This window comes from Chrysemys picta, chromosome 6 (genome assembly GCF_011386835.1).
Source record: "Chrysemys picta bellii isolate R12L10 chromosome 6, ASM1138683v2, whole genome shotgun sequence".
NCBI lineage: Eukaryota > Metazoa > Chordata > Testudines > Emydidae > Chrysemys > Chrysemys picta.
The window spans coordinates 130429600-130447206 of NC_088796.1; the positions used below are offsets into that span (position 1 = coordinate 130429600).

The 17607-nt window shown below is 44.2% G+C and overlaps 1 protein-coding gene across 2 annotated transcripts in view; it reads left to right on the top strand.

Moving 5' to 3' along the window:
- The first annotated feature begins 883 nt into the window (after positions 1–883).
- The window catches only part of TMEM38B (transmembrane protein 38B), a 40581-nt gene continuing 23857 nt past the window's right edge, over positions 884–17607 (top strand). The window contains exons 1-2 of one of the 2 annotated variants that reach the window (XM_065549856.1): positions 896–1062; positions 12044–12094. In XM_065549856.1, coding sequence (XP_065405928.1) covers positions 957–1062; positions 12044–12094 — 157 coding nt within the window. In that variant the 5' untranslated portion in view covers positions 896–956. Of the gene's footprint in view, positions 1063–12043; positions 12095–17607 lie in introns of both variants that reach the window. The other variant, XM_065549857.1, reaches the window with a different exon arrangement.

Consider the following 17607-nt stretch of genomic DNA (forward strand, 5'->3'; position numbering starts at 1 on the left):
CTCAATACAGGTCTCAAATCCCCCTTCACCCAGGAGAACCTCACCCCCAATCCTCATACTAGTTCCTAATCCCCTGCACCCATCAGATTCCCTCACACCCCATACACATAAAGGTCCCTAATCTCCCTACCAACCCCCCAGTGCCCATACAGATCCCAAATACCCCCCATACCCACACTGGTTCTTAATCCATGCAGTAGATTCCCTCCTTCCCATAAGCATAAAGTTCCCTAATCGCCCTACCAACCCCCCATTCCCATTCAGGTCCCTAATTCCCAATCCCCACATACTGGTTCTGTAATTCCCCCAAGCAGATGTTCCCCTCATGCCCTTGGTCCCCCAATCCCTGCCTTGAGCAGACCATCCCCACTGGTACCTGAGCCCTCCCGTAGCCATACAGATAATAACTCCCCCTGCCCATGCAGCTCCCTGCCCCCCTGCCCCTAGCAACCCCCCAACCCCCAGCAGGTCCCGCCCCCCGTGCAGCTCCCTGCCCCCCCCTAGCACCCCCCGCCGCCCTTGCAGCTCCCTGCCCCCCTGCCCCTAGCACCCCCCCGCCCCCCAGCAGGTCCCGCCCCCGTGCAGCTCCCTGCCCCCCCGCCCCTAGCAACCCCCCGGCCCCCAGCAGGTCCCGCCCCCCGTGCAGCTCCCTACTCCTAGCACCCCCTGCCCCCCTTGCAGCTCCCTGCCCCCCTGCCCCTAGCACCCCCCCGCCCCCCAGCAGGTCCCGCCCCCCGTGCAGCTCCCTGCCCCCCTGCCCCTAGCAACCCCCCCAACCCCCAGCAGGTCCCGCCCCCCTTGCAGCTTCCTGCCCCCCTGGCCCTAGCAACCCCCCGCCCCCCGTGCTGGTCCCACCAATGAACACGCTGCCCCTCCCTTCTCCCCGCCCCGCAGCTGTGTGGGCGGCGCGTGAGCCAGAGCCAGGCCCGGGCCGAGGGGAAGCCGGAGCCGCCGCCATGGAGCTGGGGCAGGTGCCGCTGCGCTTCTCCCGCCTGCCCATGTTCCCCTTCTTCGACGCGGCGCATTACCTGGCCTCCGTCATGGCGCTGAAGGAGCAGCGGGGTGAGCTGCCCCCCCCCCCCCCCGTGTCCCCAGACACCGCCGGGCCCGAGGCCGGACCCCCCCCCCCCGCTTCCGTCCCCGGGGAGCCCGGCGCCTTCCCCCCGTGTCCTGCCCAGCCAGGAGCCCCGGGTCTTGGGCTGCCCCGCCTCCCCCTCGGCCGGAGGCCCCCGGGTGCCCCAGCAGGGCCGGGGGAGGGACACCCCCCCGGGGGAGACCCCGGCAGCCGGGGGCGGTGGGGGTTAAGTATATGGTCACCCCAGCCCCCCCCATCTGTCTCTGGTAGCGCCGGCCCTGGGCTTTATGGGGCGGTACATGGGGCGGTATGGGGACCCCCACATCCACTTCCACCCCCAGCCAACCTCCCCTCCCCCCGACCTTCCCTGCCCGGGGAGCTTCTCCCTGACACCCACCCACCTCTGGGGGATCTCTGGAGCCCTCCCTGCCCCTCAATGCACTTTCGCTGAACCACAGCCGAGCCTGTCCGAGCAGGAGAGAGGGGGTCTGAGGGGTTCAGCATCTGCCACAGCCTGTTGGCCCCTGAGACGGCACAGGCTGGGAAGGGTTAGATTTGTATCTGTACATGTCGGGGATCACCCATTGCCGTGTACACAGGCAAACTGACGAGAACAGTATTTCCAGCTCTAAAACACCAAGTGCTGCTTGAGACCCACAGTGTGATTTAAGGGTATTTACTGTGTGTGTTTTGACGTGTTATGTTGACAGTTTAAGCTTTAACGTTGTGAATCGCAGTATCTACTGTTGTTAAATAATGTAGACCCCCTCCCCCTATAATTTGCCCCTGCTGTGGACATTTAAATAGCTAACAATGGGAAAAATGTTTAAACCCATAATGTTGCACTAAAATAAACAGCTAATTTATCTGTTGAAATTATATAAAAAAATTGAGTTCTGCCAAGCCTGTATGTATCAGACCATGGATAGGAAATGGGGACTGGTGCTCTTGGTAGTTAAATGTGTGCATGGGGCACAGACGTAAAGGGTGGGTTCTACATGACCGTGAAGATTTCCCCCTCCCTAAAAGATATGCTCTACTTAAAGCAGGAACTAATGCAGGGAAGTTCTATGACTTCTGTTATTCAGGAGGTTAGACTACATAATCACAATGGACCCTTCTGGCTTTATAATCTGTGAATTGTATGCACTTAAAATTATCACTGATTTCAGCCCCAGAAATTGAATCTCTGTGTGCCTGTGGAGTGGAGGGTCTCAATCTGTTGCCTGATGCACCTGTTACTGCTCCCATAAACCCCTTCCATGCCAGCACTGGGGGGATGATATACATACGCTTTATTGGTGAGTGGTGGTGTGAATATTTGCAGGCGATAGGGAGTAGGTAACATTAAGCAGGGTTAGATAATATAATGGTAAACAATCTTGACCCTTGTCTACACTATAGCTTCTACTATTGCTACAAACTTTGAAAAACTATGTTCCCCTTTTTCTATTGTTGTTGCAGACAAAAGAGATCTTAAAGAACTTGTGTTCATTTTCAGAGGAATTGAGGCTTGCTCTGGTGGCCTTAGATAACCATTCCTTTTTATAAAAACAACAAGGAGTCTGGTGGCACCTTAAAGACTAACAGATTTATTTGGGCATAAGCTTTCGTGAGTTAAAACCTCACTTCTTCGGATGCATAGAGTGAAAGTTACAGATGCAGGCATTATATACTGACACATGGAGAGCAGGGAGTTACTTCACAAGTGGAGAACCAGTGTTGACAGGGCCAATTCAATCAGGGTGGATGTAGTCCACACCCAATAATAGATGAGGAGGCGTCAATTCCAGGAGAGGAAAAGCTGCTTCTGTAGTGAGCCAGCCACTCCCAGTCCCTATTCAAGCCCAGATTAATGGTGTTGAATTTGCAAATGAATTTTAGTTCTGCTGTTTCTCTTTGAAGTCTGTTTCTGAAGTTTTTTTGTTCAATGATAGTGACTTTTAAATCTGTAATAGAATGACCAGGGAGATTGAAGTGTTCACTTACTGGCTTGTGTATGTTACCATTCCTGATGTCTGATTTGTGTCCATTTATTCTTTTGCGGAGGGACTGTCCGGTTTGGCCAATGTACATGGCAGAGGGGCATTGCTGGCACATGATGGCATATATGACATTAGTGGATGTGCAGGTGAATGAGCCCCTGATGGTGTGGCTGATGTGGTTGGGTCCTCTGATGCTGTTGTATCAGGCTACCCCCTGATACTTGATTCCTTTTTATGCATGTTCTGTGCGTCAGCTGGTTGCTGCTGTCCACCCCAGAGGTAACTGCATTTCAGTTGTAGTACATACAGTTTGCAAAATAATTAGGGATGAATGGTGTTAGAACTGTAAAATTATTCTAAAAAAGTTACATTCTTACACTTAAGTGTTCTGAACTTCAGAATGCGATATTATTGCAACTGATAATGGTAACTTGAAACTTCAGTTCTCTCATGTCTATTTCTGAAGTCTTAGTTTTCTCATGTCTATTCCACTACAATTTCAAGCGGTGTATGTCCTGTCTAACTTCGTGGCAAATTACTGGAAAACTTTCTGTAACATTGTTTAGAACTGAGTGCCCCCAAGCAGGGAGGCTCTCATGTTGTATATGGATTTGTAGGGATCTCTCTCCTCATTGACTTTATATTTGTACAGTTCAAGTCAGGTGATTGTGCTCTTGCTGCTATTCTTTTACTTAGCACACAAAATCATAGTGCTCATCCTTTTATCTAGAGGCTTTTTGACAATTTTGAAACATACAACAGTGAAGGACCTCTTCACACCAAAGAGCAATAAATCAGCAACAAAAGCCACATAGTTATGATCTCCTACCAGTGCCATGCTTTCCCATTTTTTCAAGCTAGGGAAAATAAATTGACAAATCATCCAGTAACTTGCTGGTTGAAAGCCTTGCTATTGGTGCTTGATTTTTTTTTTTTTCCTTCCCTGCATGGCTTTGGACAGAAGGGATGAGTGGTTGAAGTTCCTTAGAAATTCAAAACATCCCATTTTTGAGGGATTGAACAAAGATGGGCCCAGAAACTCTCCAGAGTCAACACCACACTCAGGTGTGTAGAAGCTAATTCGACTGTTATAAGAGTAAATCCTTCCCTGCTATGGAAATCTATGTTGTAGCATTTCCAACATTTTTCTTCTGTATAGGAGTTGGTGCAGTATTTGGAAAGTCTGTGTTGGGGTGCAAGCTCTGTAGGGTTTGTTGTGCACTATGGATTTGGGGCTATCAACTAGCCTTCACCTCTCATAGAGTTGGGTCAAGTGTTGTACAGATTAATCAAGCCTTGAGACTGGAATAGCTACTGTGGAGTGACTTAAAACTTTCTGTAAAAGAGTAACTGCCCCCCAAGTAACTTCCCCATATCTGGGTCTTTGATACAACAGTCATGAACTGCCAGACTTATGCAGATTTAGGAAGACCATTGCATTGCTCTGTTTACTTCACGTTCTGAAAGCTATTTGCTACCAGAAGGGCTAGACGCTTTATTTTTGTTTAAATGAAAGCTTACTTCTATAATAACTGATGAGTAAATTCGCCAAGAAAAGTTTTACTGTTTGCCATTGGCAAGTGGATTTGTCAAGGCTTGCTTATTACTAACATAGTGTCCAACAGTATTTGAAATTTCTCTAATGTCATGAACTAGGTAAAATAACTGAAAAAATCTAAATAAGACTATAAATATATACAGTGTCAGTTATTTACATAATATCAAAGTGTGGTAGGCAGTTGCATTAAAAATACCTAAACCACACATTTCTGTGTTCCACAGATACTAATCTATGCTGATTACTCTAATGGTAATCTTAATAGAAGCTTTTTACCTTTTGCGTCTCCTGATGGATTGCATCTCTGTGTAAGCCAATTGTGGTAGTAAATTCCCTACTGTCAAAGTGGTTGTGATGTCACAAATATTGGCTTATGACATTATTGAATGAACGAGCAGATTAAAAGTGAGAAATCTCCTATTTATAGATAATTGAGAAGATGTTGCATTACTTTCAAGTTCCAAATTCCTCTCAACTTCAGAATTGGGTCCAAATTGGAGATGGAGATTAGTGAAGAAAGGACATACTCTTCTCCCCCCCCCTCATTCCCCCCACCCCCCCCGCGCCTTTATGGCATGTCTTCAGTGTGGCTTTAGTAAAATGTTGCATTTTAGAAAGTTTGCCTTAGTTTCAGTAGTTCCCTAGCTCTGGCTAGAGCTGGACAAATAATTCATAAAGATAAAATATGTCAAATGAGTAGTTCAGTTTTAACAGGCTTGAACAGAGCTTCATTTAAAAAATAATTAATATTTGGAACTACTAGCCAAATTTCAGTGAATAAATCTTCATCTGTTACTCATTTTCAAGCAGTTCATTGTGGCTATTTGATATTGAAAGTTTAAGCTGTTGAGTAAATTGGGTACTTTGGTCTTACGGTATATTTTTGTTCTCAGATTGTAATTTTTTGTCTGACTTGCTTTTCTTTTGCATGCCTCACTTTAGTATCTGTGCATCTCACAAACATTAATAAAATGCCCACATTTTACAGATAGATGATCTGATTCAGTGATTAAAGATTGGTGCAAGGTCACACAAGAAGTATGTGGAAGAGCCAGAAATAGAGTCCCCATCTCCTGTGTCCTCAGTCCACTACTTTAAATACAACAAGATCATCATTCCTATTTTAGAATCAGGTTTCTGGTAGGAACACTTATGTATATGTATTCAAAATTTATTTTCCATTTGCTTAATTTTTTTGTTGCTTCTACACTTACTCCTATCAACAAACTGCAATGCTGTAAATGACCATAGAATCGGTTTGAGAACACATTGAATTCACTTAAAATTTCAATTAATATACATAAATTTGTTTTTGTAATATTTATCTAGATGTAAGTATAGCTCATTTTCTAACTTGAGCATGGAATTAGTAATTTTTTTTTTTGTGGGGAAGGGGCGTTGAGCTCCCCCTGGGAAAGATTTGTAACGTAAATACTGGAGTTGCGAATGGGCCAAAGTCATTCCAGCTGTAACTCAGTCAGTAGACTTGCAGTGTAGGTGGTGTCCCATTGTGTTACAGCATAGTCAGTCAGCAGCCTGCCTCATGTTTTATTACATTGAGGGTTTACTGCATTCTTTTTAGAAACTGACTTTCCTTTTTTGAAATGCTTCCTTTGTTTTCACAACTTAAACTTTGGACCATGTATCCTATATAGGACTCCAAATTTATTCTTTTCTAAGTACTCTGTAGGGATAATTTGTGGAAACTGTATCTTTTTTTTTTTTTTTTTTTTTTAAGTGCTAAGTTGTTGTTGTTAATAACTATATTGTTACTGATATGGAAACTAAGTAATCTTGAATAGTGTTTAAAAGCATTTTATTTTAAAAGGGCTTTTTATTTCACCCTTTAGGTGTATAACCAAGACAAGCATGGTGTGTGATTAATATTAATCATTTATTTTGTAGGTTGGAGGAGGACAGTGAAGAAAAAATGACAGGGGAGAGCATTAAAAAGCAAGGCTTTGTCACACCTTTTTTACAAGAATAGTTATTTAATGTCAAACATTTTTAAAAAACCAACTCTGCAACAGCCACTGCTTTTGAAACCTTAACTTCACCCCTAAACTATGGTATTTTCAGACTAGTTGGCTTTGCTCAAATCACATTCTGCATGATTTCATGATGCCTCATTAGTGTTAAAGGATGCTTCATGGGACAAACATAAATGACAGTTTATTTGTAAGTGAATGACCTACTTGAAATTGAATTTCTGTGTTTTGAAAGGTTTTATTCCACCCATAATGTTGTTAGCAATAGTAATACTAAAAGACAGTTAAAATAGAAAAGCAATGAAGCAACAAGCTTTCTAGCTATGTCAGCACTATAGCAAGAAAACAATGATTGAATTGCAAAACCCCAGTGTTTAGAGCCCAGAGATTTCTAATGATGCCGAGCATAATCTTTGCTAGGCTACCTTATAGTTTTGATTTGTTTGTGATACTTAAACTAACTTTTTATTGCTTAGTGCAGCGATTCCCGAACTTTGATCTCTGCTGGCTTTTGATATTTAGTTTCCAGCTGCTTTGCTGTCATCAAAGATTGCTAAGAAGAGCCTGAAAGTATGAAAAAGCAGGTAGAAACAAGGAAGAAGCAGTCAGCTTATCTACTACTACTAGAGACCGTTACTGTGGGTGAGGAGACTAAATAGGAGTTATCCTTAGGCCTGGTCTGCACTACACGGTGAGGTCGATGTATAGCTAAGTGAACACAAGGCAGCTTACAAGTGTCTTCACTTAAATTTGACTCCCGCCAAAGTAAGTGCCTCACTATGCCAACTTAGTGACACCAGCTAGCCGAGTGGCAAAGAGTCATGGTTGATGTAATTAGGTTGATGCAATGTCAATGTAGACACTGCGCTGCTACATTGACTGTTACTGGCCTTCAGGAGCCATTCCACAGTGCCCCACACTGACAATATAATCAATACAAGCGGTCCTGGTGAGGATGTGCAGCGCTGACACAAGGAGCAAGTGTGTGCGCACACAAATGATTTAATAACTGTGGTGGCCGTAGGTTGACATACTTTGCTAGAACTGCCCAACCAGGCTCAGCCACCGAGGGTACCAGGTCAACATGATGGAACTGTACTGTGACAGGGAGAGGCTGGTACTGGCCGTGTGCGTTCAATGGAAGAACGGGGAAGAGCCAGCCCCTTGCTGGAATCAATTCCCCTCTCTGACCAGCTCACCCCTGCCCTGCAGGCAGAGATCAGAAAGATACTGCATTCCTACCAACAGCTGTTTTCCAACTGGCCTGGGCTCACTTAGAGTTGGAGCTGTTCACTGGGTGGAGACGGGAGCTGGCCTTCCCATCAGGTGTGCCCCATTCAGAGTATGGTAACTAGGAACACAGCCCAGGCCCTGGAGGGAGAGGTCAGAAACATGCTGGCTTTAGGGGTGATCCAGTCATCCACCAGCCCTGGGGGCCTCTCCCATGGTGCTGGACCCCAGGAAAAATGGGTTGATCTGATTCTGTGTGGCCTATTGGAAGCTCAGTGCCATCACCATGTCTGATGCCTGCCCACGCCTAGGCCTGATGAGATCCTAGACAAGTTGGAGGGGACTTGGTACCCCATGACCAGGGATGTCACCAAAGGCTACTGGCAGGTGCCTTTGGATCCAAATGCCAGGTTGAAACCAGCTTTTGTCACACCTTTGGGGCTGTACAAGTCCCTGGTCCTACCTTTCATGTTCAAGGAGATGCTGGTCACCTACCAGCGCCAGGTGGATCAGTTACTGAGGGGGATGGAGAATTTTACCCTAACGTACATTGATGATATTTGTGCCATTAGCCAGATCTGGGAGGACCATGTGTCCCAGGTGAAGAGGGAGCTGAGTCACCTCCAGGATGCAGGGCTGACTGTAAAAGCTGGGACATGCATGGTGGAATTAGCAGAGGTGTTGAACCTGGGCCACAAGGTGGGGAGCGGCTGCCTAAAGCCAGAGCTGGCCAAGGTGGGGACTGGCCTGCTCCCCAGACTAAGAAATAGGCCCAGGCTTTTATTAGGATGGTGGGGCACTACCAGAGGTTTGTGCCCCATTTTAGTTCTGTCTCTGCTCCCATCTATGCAAGAAGGCTAAGCCAGACAAGCTGGTCTGGACTGGGCAGTGCCAGAAGGCTCTCTGCATGCTGAAGGAGGATCCGGTCAAGGGCCCGGAGCTGGGAAAACCAGTCTTTGACAAGCCCTTTATGGTGTTCACCGATGCCCCAGACACAGGGCTGGGCGCGGTGCTGAGGCAAGCCAATGCAAAGAGGGAGAGAAACCCCGTCATGTACCTGAGCAGGAACCTGCTGCCCCGGGAGCAGGGCTATGAAGCCATAGAAAAGAAATGCCTGACCATGGAGTGGGCTCTTACAAGGCTGCAGCTGGATCTATTTGGGTGGCGCTTCACGGTGTATCCGGACCACTCGCCTTGCTGTGGCTGCACCAGATGAGGGGCCAATGCCAAGCTCCTGAGGTAGAGTCTGTCCTTCCAGGATTTTGAGATGGAGGTGGTCCATGTTAAGGGGAGTGCAAATGTTATAGCTGATGCTTTGTCCCAGAGAGGGAGGCCTGAACTTCCCCAGGTCACTGGCTAAAGTGACCCTGCTCAGTTCAGTCTCGAAGGGGGGAGAGATGTGACATAGTATGGATTTTCCCTTGTTATGCTGTATGTGAGTCTTACTGTTTTGCAGGAATGCTGTGTGTGCCTCAGTTTCCCTGTGTATTGCACCAATGTCTAGGTGGTGGGAATAAGGGTGCGTGACTTCAGCGGGGGCTGCCCCAGGTGCCTGCACGGATGCTGTGGCCGTCCCTTTGTAACCTGAGACCCAGGAGAGGGATGCGACCAGGTGACTCTTGGCCAGGGAAGCAAGACAAAGGCTGGAGGAGGAGCAACGGGCAGGGCAGGGGCCAGGCAGCTGGAAGCAAGTCAGTCTTGGCTGGCTTGGGGCACAGGGGGAGGGCTAGGGGCCTGGTTCTGCGCTCTCCTTCCCCCGAGATGGACTAAGCACAGAAATCAGTGACTTTCAGCCAACAAGTTCTGTTTGACGCTGTGTTCCTGTCAACTAATAAACCTTCTGTTTTACCAGCTGGCTGATAGTCACATCTGACTGCGGAGTTGGGGTGCAGGGACCTCTGGCTTCCCCAGGAGTCCCGCCCAGGTGGACTCACTGTGGGAAGCACACTGTGTGGAAGGGGGAGGCTGAATGCTCCGAGGTCAGATCCAGGAAGGTCGAAGCTGTGTAAGCTTCTTGCCCTGGCGACAGTATGCTCAGAGAGAAGAGGCTCCCCCAGAGTCCCAACTGGCTTCATATGGAGTAGTTCCAGAGCATCGCCCCGGTGACTCCGTGACATGCACGCACACAAATAATTTATTTCAGAGTAGCAGCCATGTTATTCTGTATCTGCAAAAAGAACAGGAGTACTTGTGGCACCTTAGAAACTAACAAATTTATTTGAGCATAAGCTTTTGTGGCTACAGCCCACTTCATCGGATGCATAGAATGGAACACACAGAAGATATTTATACATACAGAGAACGTGAAAAGGTGGGAGTAGCCATATCAACTGTAAGAGGCCAATCAATTGAGATGAGCTATCATCAGCAGGAGAAAAAAAAACTTTTGAAGTGATAATCGAGATGACCCATAGAAGGTGTGAGGATTCTTATCATGGGGAAATAGATTCAATTAGTGTAATGACCCAACCATTCCCAGTCTCTGTTTAAACCTAAGTTAATTGTATCTAATTTGCATATTAATTCAAAGAGAGACTGCTGAACTTGGAGTCTGTTTTTGAAGTTTTTTGTTGTTGTAAAATTGCCACCTTCAAGTCTGTCACTGAGTGGTTAGAGAGGTTGAAGTGTTCTCCCACTGGTTTTTGAATGTTATGATTCCTGATGTCAGATTTGTGTTCATTTATTCTTTTGGGTAGAGACTGTCCGGTTTGGCCAATGTATATGGCAGATCTTGGGAGACAGGCCAATCCTCACTTACAGACAGCCTCCCAACCTGAAGCAAATACTCACCAGCAACCACGCACCATACAAACCCAGGAACCTATCCTTGCAACAAAGCCCGATGCCAACTCTGGCCACGTATCTATTCAAGTGACACCATCATAGGACCTAATCACATCAACCACGCCATCAGGGGCTCGTTCACCTGCACATCTACCAACGTGATATATGCCATCATGTCTCAGCAATGCCCCTCTGCCATATACATTGGCCAAACCGGACAGTCTCTACGCAAAAGAATAAATGGACACAAATCTGACATCAGGAATCATAACATTCTGTCACTCAGTGACAGACTTGAAGGTGGCAATTTTGCAACAAAAAAAACTTCAAAAACAGACTCCAAAGAGAGACTGCTGAACTTGAATTAATATGCAAATTAGATACAATTAACTTAGGTTTAAACAGACTGGGAATGGTTGGGTCATTACACTAATTGAATCTTTGCCCATGTTAAGTATCCTCACACCTATGGGTCATGTCGATGATCACTTCAAAAAGAATTTTTTTCTCCTGCTGATGATAGCTCACCTCAATTGATTGGCCTCTTACAGTTGGTATAGCTACTTCCACCCTTTCATGTTCTCTGTATGTAGAAATATCTTCTGTGTGTTCCATTCTATGCATCCGATGAAGTAGGCTGTAGCCATGAAAACTTATGCTCAAATACATTTGTTAGTCTCTAAGGTGCCACAGGTACTCCTTGTTCTTTTTACAAGTGATTTAATAACTGCGGTGGCGGTGATGTTGGTAGGTTGGAGGAAGCTATTGGAAGATATTGAAAGGATTATTTCTACACCTATGTTTGAGAGGTGTGCCTGTCACTTGTGAAGTGGTGTGTTACTGCATCCCCAGGTACTGTTAAATGATCATATGGCAGCAGTGTCCAGGAATGCTTCTTTAGTGTCTGCACCTGGCTGGAAAACTCTCAGGTTTTTTGGATGTGAACCCTGTTATTGTGATACATACTTTTGTCACTCCAAGACTGGATAAATACAATACATTCTGCATGGGGCTGTAACTTTAATCTGTCCAGAAACTAAGGCAAGTGTAGAATGCAGTAGTCTGCCTATTAAATGGTACTTCCCAGTTGCAGTACATGATACCTGTACTCAGTGATTTACATGGGCTACCTTTTGGTTTCCTGATTGAATTTTAAATGTTATGTTTGATCTATAAAGCCCTAAATAGCTTGAGATACTGCCTCTCTCCTTGTGCCTTATTGCCACAGTTGTGATTAGTGGAGGTGTGCTAGGTGGATCCTCCTTAATTTAAGAGGTGGAGCATGGTTAAAAGAGATGGTAGTGTATTCTCTGTGAGGGTCCCTCAGCTCTGTAATAAGTTCCTTTCCTCAATCTTAAATAGCCATGTGTTCTGGTGTGAAGGGCATGCTGCAAGTTTAATCAATTTATACCTTTTAATGCAGGGAGAGGGCAATTGTTTTGTTGGGGGGTTAGTCCTGGTGGCTGGCAGACAGGTAAGCTGCTGTTCAATTTATTTCTGGTTTTGTAATGTATGGGGGGGGGGGAGGGGGGACACAGAGCTCTGGATAGGTGCCCCTTTTATTATAGTAGAAATCCAAATAAATATTTAAAAAACCAAAACTACCCCATATTCTGCATGTCTTCCCCTCCTGTATGGTGTATCCTCTTTTTATTATATGGGATCTGGATCTAATGACAGTTTTATACACTTCACGTGTGTCATTAAGCGAACCTGATAGTTCACCCAAATCATTATCTCCTTTGTTAACCTTGTCAATTACAATTAAACTTAATTAACTGCAACTTTAATGCCAATTCAAGCTGAACAGATATCCTCTGATTTTGAACACTAATAATTATTGCAGTATTGTAAAACAAATCATGCAATACATATTAAATCTTTACAGTCTGTATTTTATGTTTAAATTTGAAACTCCAAGATAATAGTTGGTGTCTGTTTTGTAAACTTGGCTTTTGTGCTGGAGTTCAGATATAATAGCTGACTTTACTGGATATTTGCTTGTATCTATGATTAGAAATGCAGCCTTTTGTGACTATTCCAATTAAGTGAATACAGTAAGGGCTGTATGTTGCCTTTGATCCACTTGTGCATTTTTTTTGTCAATAGGTGTCTTCTCATGGTTCAAGGGTAGTTTTAAAAGGATAATTAGAGGGCATCTTTATCTTTTGAATTTCATTTGCTTGTAATCTGTGGGCTGGAAATGTACCTTTCTCTTAGTATAACTCTTCTCTCTCCCTTTGGCAACTATTCGTTTTCCTATGCTTAGAGCAGAGATTAAATTTAATATTGCTTGCTTTCTTGTTTGTACATATCTAGGGACACTTTCACTTTACTTTACCAAATGTAATTTAGGGCTTATAAGAGGAGGAAGGGAAAAAACAAAACTTGATTTTAATTCAAAAATATTTAGAAGCTGCAATGGAAATTGTAGACTGACTTAAAAAGGTAAAATGTGGAAGGAAGTTATGGTAATTGGGATGGGTTGGTCCCCCCCTTCTGGGAGGACACCTGATGTACTGGGGTTTCACTGAGCCCCTCCTGCTCCACCAACCTGGATTCCCTCTCCCTGTTTTGCTGAATTAGGCTCTCCGGCCTCTTGTAGCATACACACACAGGTAGGGCCACATGCAGCTGCAGACACAGACTGAAGTCAGCTCTGTGAGAGGATTCACCTAGCACTCTCTTGCACACCCCTTTTGGGAGATAAACGCCAAATAATACTGTCTTGCGCTGTATAGAAAGATTTGCACAGCGCATGCTCATAAAATTCGCCCTCTCCCTCCGTGTGAAGAGAGAGATGCACAATTTCTTGCCCCCCCGTTAGAAATTGCACAAACTGGGTTTAATAATAAAACAAATTTATTAACTATAAAAGGCAGATTTTAAGTGATTATAAGGGACGGCAAACCGAACAAAGCAGATTACTGAGCAAATAAAAGAAAAATGCATACTAAGCTTAAGATCTTAAAAAGACTGGATTTAAGAAGTAATTTCTCACCCTAAATGTAGTTTTAGGCAAGTTGCAGAGATTCTGTAGCTTGGAGCTCCAGTTATTTCTTATAGAGTGGACCCCTTTCTCAGTCTGGACTCACCCCTGCCTTTCCCCTCAGGTTGGTTCCTTTGTCCCTTCAGGTTCTTTCAGCAGTCCTTCTTGGGTAGGCAATGGAGGAGAGTCTAGATTAACCCCCTCGCCAGCCTTAAAAAGGATTTACTTAAGGTGGGAAACCTTTGTTTGATCCCCATTCCCCTACAGAGGAAAAGTACCAGCAGTGTTCAAGGTGGTATTTTGGATCAGGTGATCTTATCACCTGACCTTGCAGTGTCAAAGCAACTATGAAACCAGGTTTATTTGCAATGTCCACAGGAAGGAACCGCAGGCAGATGGGAGATCCACATCTTCAGACTCATGGTCTTTTTCTAATGGCCCATTAAGTCTGATTGCTTACTGTCTGGTGACCATTCCCCCAAGTGTACACAGTTGTAATTGTTATAGTCAATATTCCAGACTTTAAATACAGAAATGATACATGCATACCAATTGGTTATTCATGTTCAATAAATCATAGCCTTTCCAATGATATCTTACCGAGTCATCTTGCATAAAGTACATTTTAGTTATGCCATATTCATATTATAACCATATTTCTATGAAGAGATTACTGAGATGTTATAGCCCATATTCATCTGTCCAGTTCAACAAAGCAATATTTTGAATAGTAACTTGAAAGTACCTTTGAATCCTGACCATCTGAGACTTGTTGAGCGTGAGATTAGTCTCCTCCCCCATCCCCAAAATATACTCTCTTCCTCTTCTCTCCCTCCTATTCCCTGGTAGTCAGATACACATTTAAGTTGAATCACCCCCTGAAAAATGTCAGAACACAATGTCAGTCTCCCATATCCCTGCAGACAAATTAAGTCCATATAATTGTAGGGAAAGCAATTTTAAAACTTTCTCCATGAATGGTCATGCATCTCTATAAGGAAGATTCCAGGATCTGAGGATGGGATTAAATTTTTGCCTCTCTTCTCTACAAACTAGGAAAGGGGGAGAGAATACCTTAGTATGTAATAGGAGGCAGTAGTCCCAACATTTCAGTCTGCGAGAGTGCAGTGCATGAATGCCCTTAACTTGATTATAAAAATGGTGCTGGATGAGAGTGATTGTTTTTGTCCTTTTAGGGCTAATGTGACTAAACCAAGGTGTGAGCTAGGAATGCTTCAAAGTAGAATTGATAAAAATCCCATAAGTCTTTCTAGCAATCAAAAAGTTATTTTATCACATACATAGGTATGCAGGGTGCTTATCTCCATATACTTATTGATCCTGTTAATCAAAGATGCCTTCATCTTTTCCCCTGTTAGTTACATGCCTGTAATATCAAGAATTTCCATTAAGCCCAGTATCCACATCTTGAGTATTTACCAAACTACTGTCCTTAGGCTGGCTGCCATTATGATACAGAGTATAGCTGTCAGAACTGGACTATTGACTTGAGAACCATCTCACACTCAGGAGCTGTAGTAATCAGAGGAATTTATTGTTTCATAATCTGGGACTAATAATCAAGAGTTTAACACTGTGTCTGCTGATCATAGAATATTAGTGTTGGAAGAGACCTCAGGAGGTCATCTCGTCCAATCCCCTGCTCAAAGCAGGACCAATACCCAACTAAATCATCCCAGCCAAGGCTATATACAAGGCTGATATACATTTAAGGCTATTTTTAAATACAAAACTAAGCAAAGCCGTTACAGAGCAAAAGTACAAGCAGTAAGAGTAAATCTGATATCAATAAATGAATGTTTCTATCAGCCGAATCTCTTGTTGTAATGCATAGATCTGCTGTGGGTATGAGCTCATACCAAATGAGCTCTATTTTTAAGGAGAAACATATGAATTTATGATATGGCAATATCAATGTTTAAAGCGAGTATTCCAAAACTCTGACCACAGATTTAAGTGGTGGATGTTTTCTAGGGGCAGGACATAGCGTAAGTATAGCAGTCTTCAAAAAGACCTTGTTCTACTTACTACTGTCTTAGAAATAATAGTGGTCAGAAAAGTCTAGTGCATGCAATGAATTCTAACAGTACCAGAAATACTAGTTCAGATAGACTGTTCTGTAGTCCCCTATACAAATTAAGCTTTGTTTCCCCCAGGGTTTTAGGAAAGTTTGGGAGTAAACAGCTTCAAAAGTACAAAATTATGTAGTAGGGTGGAGAGGATTCCATCACTGCTTCTTTTTCTGATGAATGTAGCTATCCTTTTTCCCTCTCCAGGCCTCCTTTATCCCAAATGTACTTTTAGGTTAGATTGCAGTTCTGAACAAACTATTGGATGGTAGGTTGCGTTCAACAATGAAAGTGATCTGATAAAGTGTGAACACCTACCACTGCGACTGATATTTCTGCTTTGTCTTAGCGTGTGTTTTTTCTTCTCTGCAACCTTTTTCTTTACCACCTTGCATTCTGTTTCTCCCTCTCCCTGCTGCTATCTTGCTTTGGGATGTCTGTAGGATCAGCAACTAAAAGTGCATCTCTGTCAGTTTCTCATTGCAGTTCATGCTGTCTTGAAAGTGATATAGCTAGCTGGTGGTCTGTCACCCGTTGTGCATCAGTATAGGCTGCAGGCAGACAGCTGGTTGGGAAGAGTGATTTGGTGTCAATTATGTGTGTGTAAACTTGCCAGACACTAGCTGTGTGTTTGTGAGGATGGGTGGAGATTGGTGAATGCTTTCTAGGGTTTACTTGAGCTAGAGGGTGTGAATTTAGTGGGGCTTATAGGAACAAAATAGGTTTCACATGCTGTTTTATACTTCGGAAGTGGCAGATTTTAAGAACAGAAGAACAACCGTACTGGATCAGACCAATGGTCCATCTAGCTCAGTAACCTGTCTTCTGACAGTGGCCAATGCCAGGTGCTTCAGAGGGAATGAACAGAGCAAGCAATCGTTGAGTGATCCATCTCCTGTCGTCCACTCCCAGCTCCTGCAGTCAGAATCTAGGGACTCCCAGAGCATGGGGTTGCAGCCCTGCCAACTTGGCTAATACCCATTGATGGATCTATCCTCCATGAACTTATTCTTTTTTGAACCCCGTTATAGTTTTGGCCTTCACAACATCCCCTGCAACGAGTTCTACAAGGTGACTGTTGTGTGAAGATGTTTCCTTTTGTTTGTTATAAACCTGCGACCTATTAATTTCATTGGGTGACTCCTGGTTCTTGTGTTATGTGAAGGAGTAAATAATACTTCCTTATTTACTTTCTCCACACCAGTCATGATATGATAGAGGTCTATAAAATCTCCCCTTAGCCATCACTCTTCCAAGCTGAAAAATCTGTTTTATTAATCTCTCCTCCTATGGAAGCTGTTCATTCCCTTAATCATTTATGATGCCCTTCTCTGTACTTTCTCCAATTATAATATACTGTATCTTTTTTGAGGTGGGACCACGAGAACTAAATTTCAGTGGATTAAGGATTCCTTTATTAGGAATCCTGCACCACTCTGATGTCAGGCATTCCAAGATCTGGAAGAAAAACTCCATTACTTCAGCAGTTTGGGAAGTATCAGGAGATGGAAATGATGGTATGCAGTCATTAAAATGTTGATGTTACCAGATTACTGGTCCCTGAATATTTCAGCTTCTGGAGAAGAGTTGGGAGACTAGCTCAGGTGTTGATACTCTGATAAAATAATGTGTTTTAGTGTCTTGTTTCAGTAGGCATCCTTGATGCTTCAGGATCTGCCCTGCACTTTGGTGCTGGGTAACTCTTTTGTCTTGGCACACACCCATTGTCTTCAGGGGGCAGAAAGAATGCTGCTGATGGCTTCAAATTATGACAGTGAACTATATCTGTGAAGGGCAACCATGTTGGTTATGGTATCTCCCTTTAGTAGACCATGTTGTGCAGGAACGTTAGATTTGCTTGCAGATGTCATCTTAGCCACTAAAGAAATGTTTGCAGCCTTCATAAGA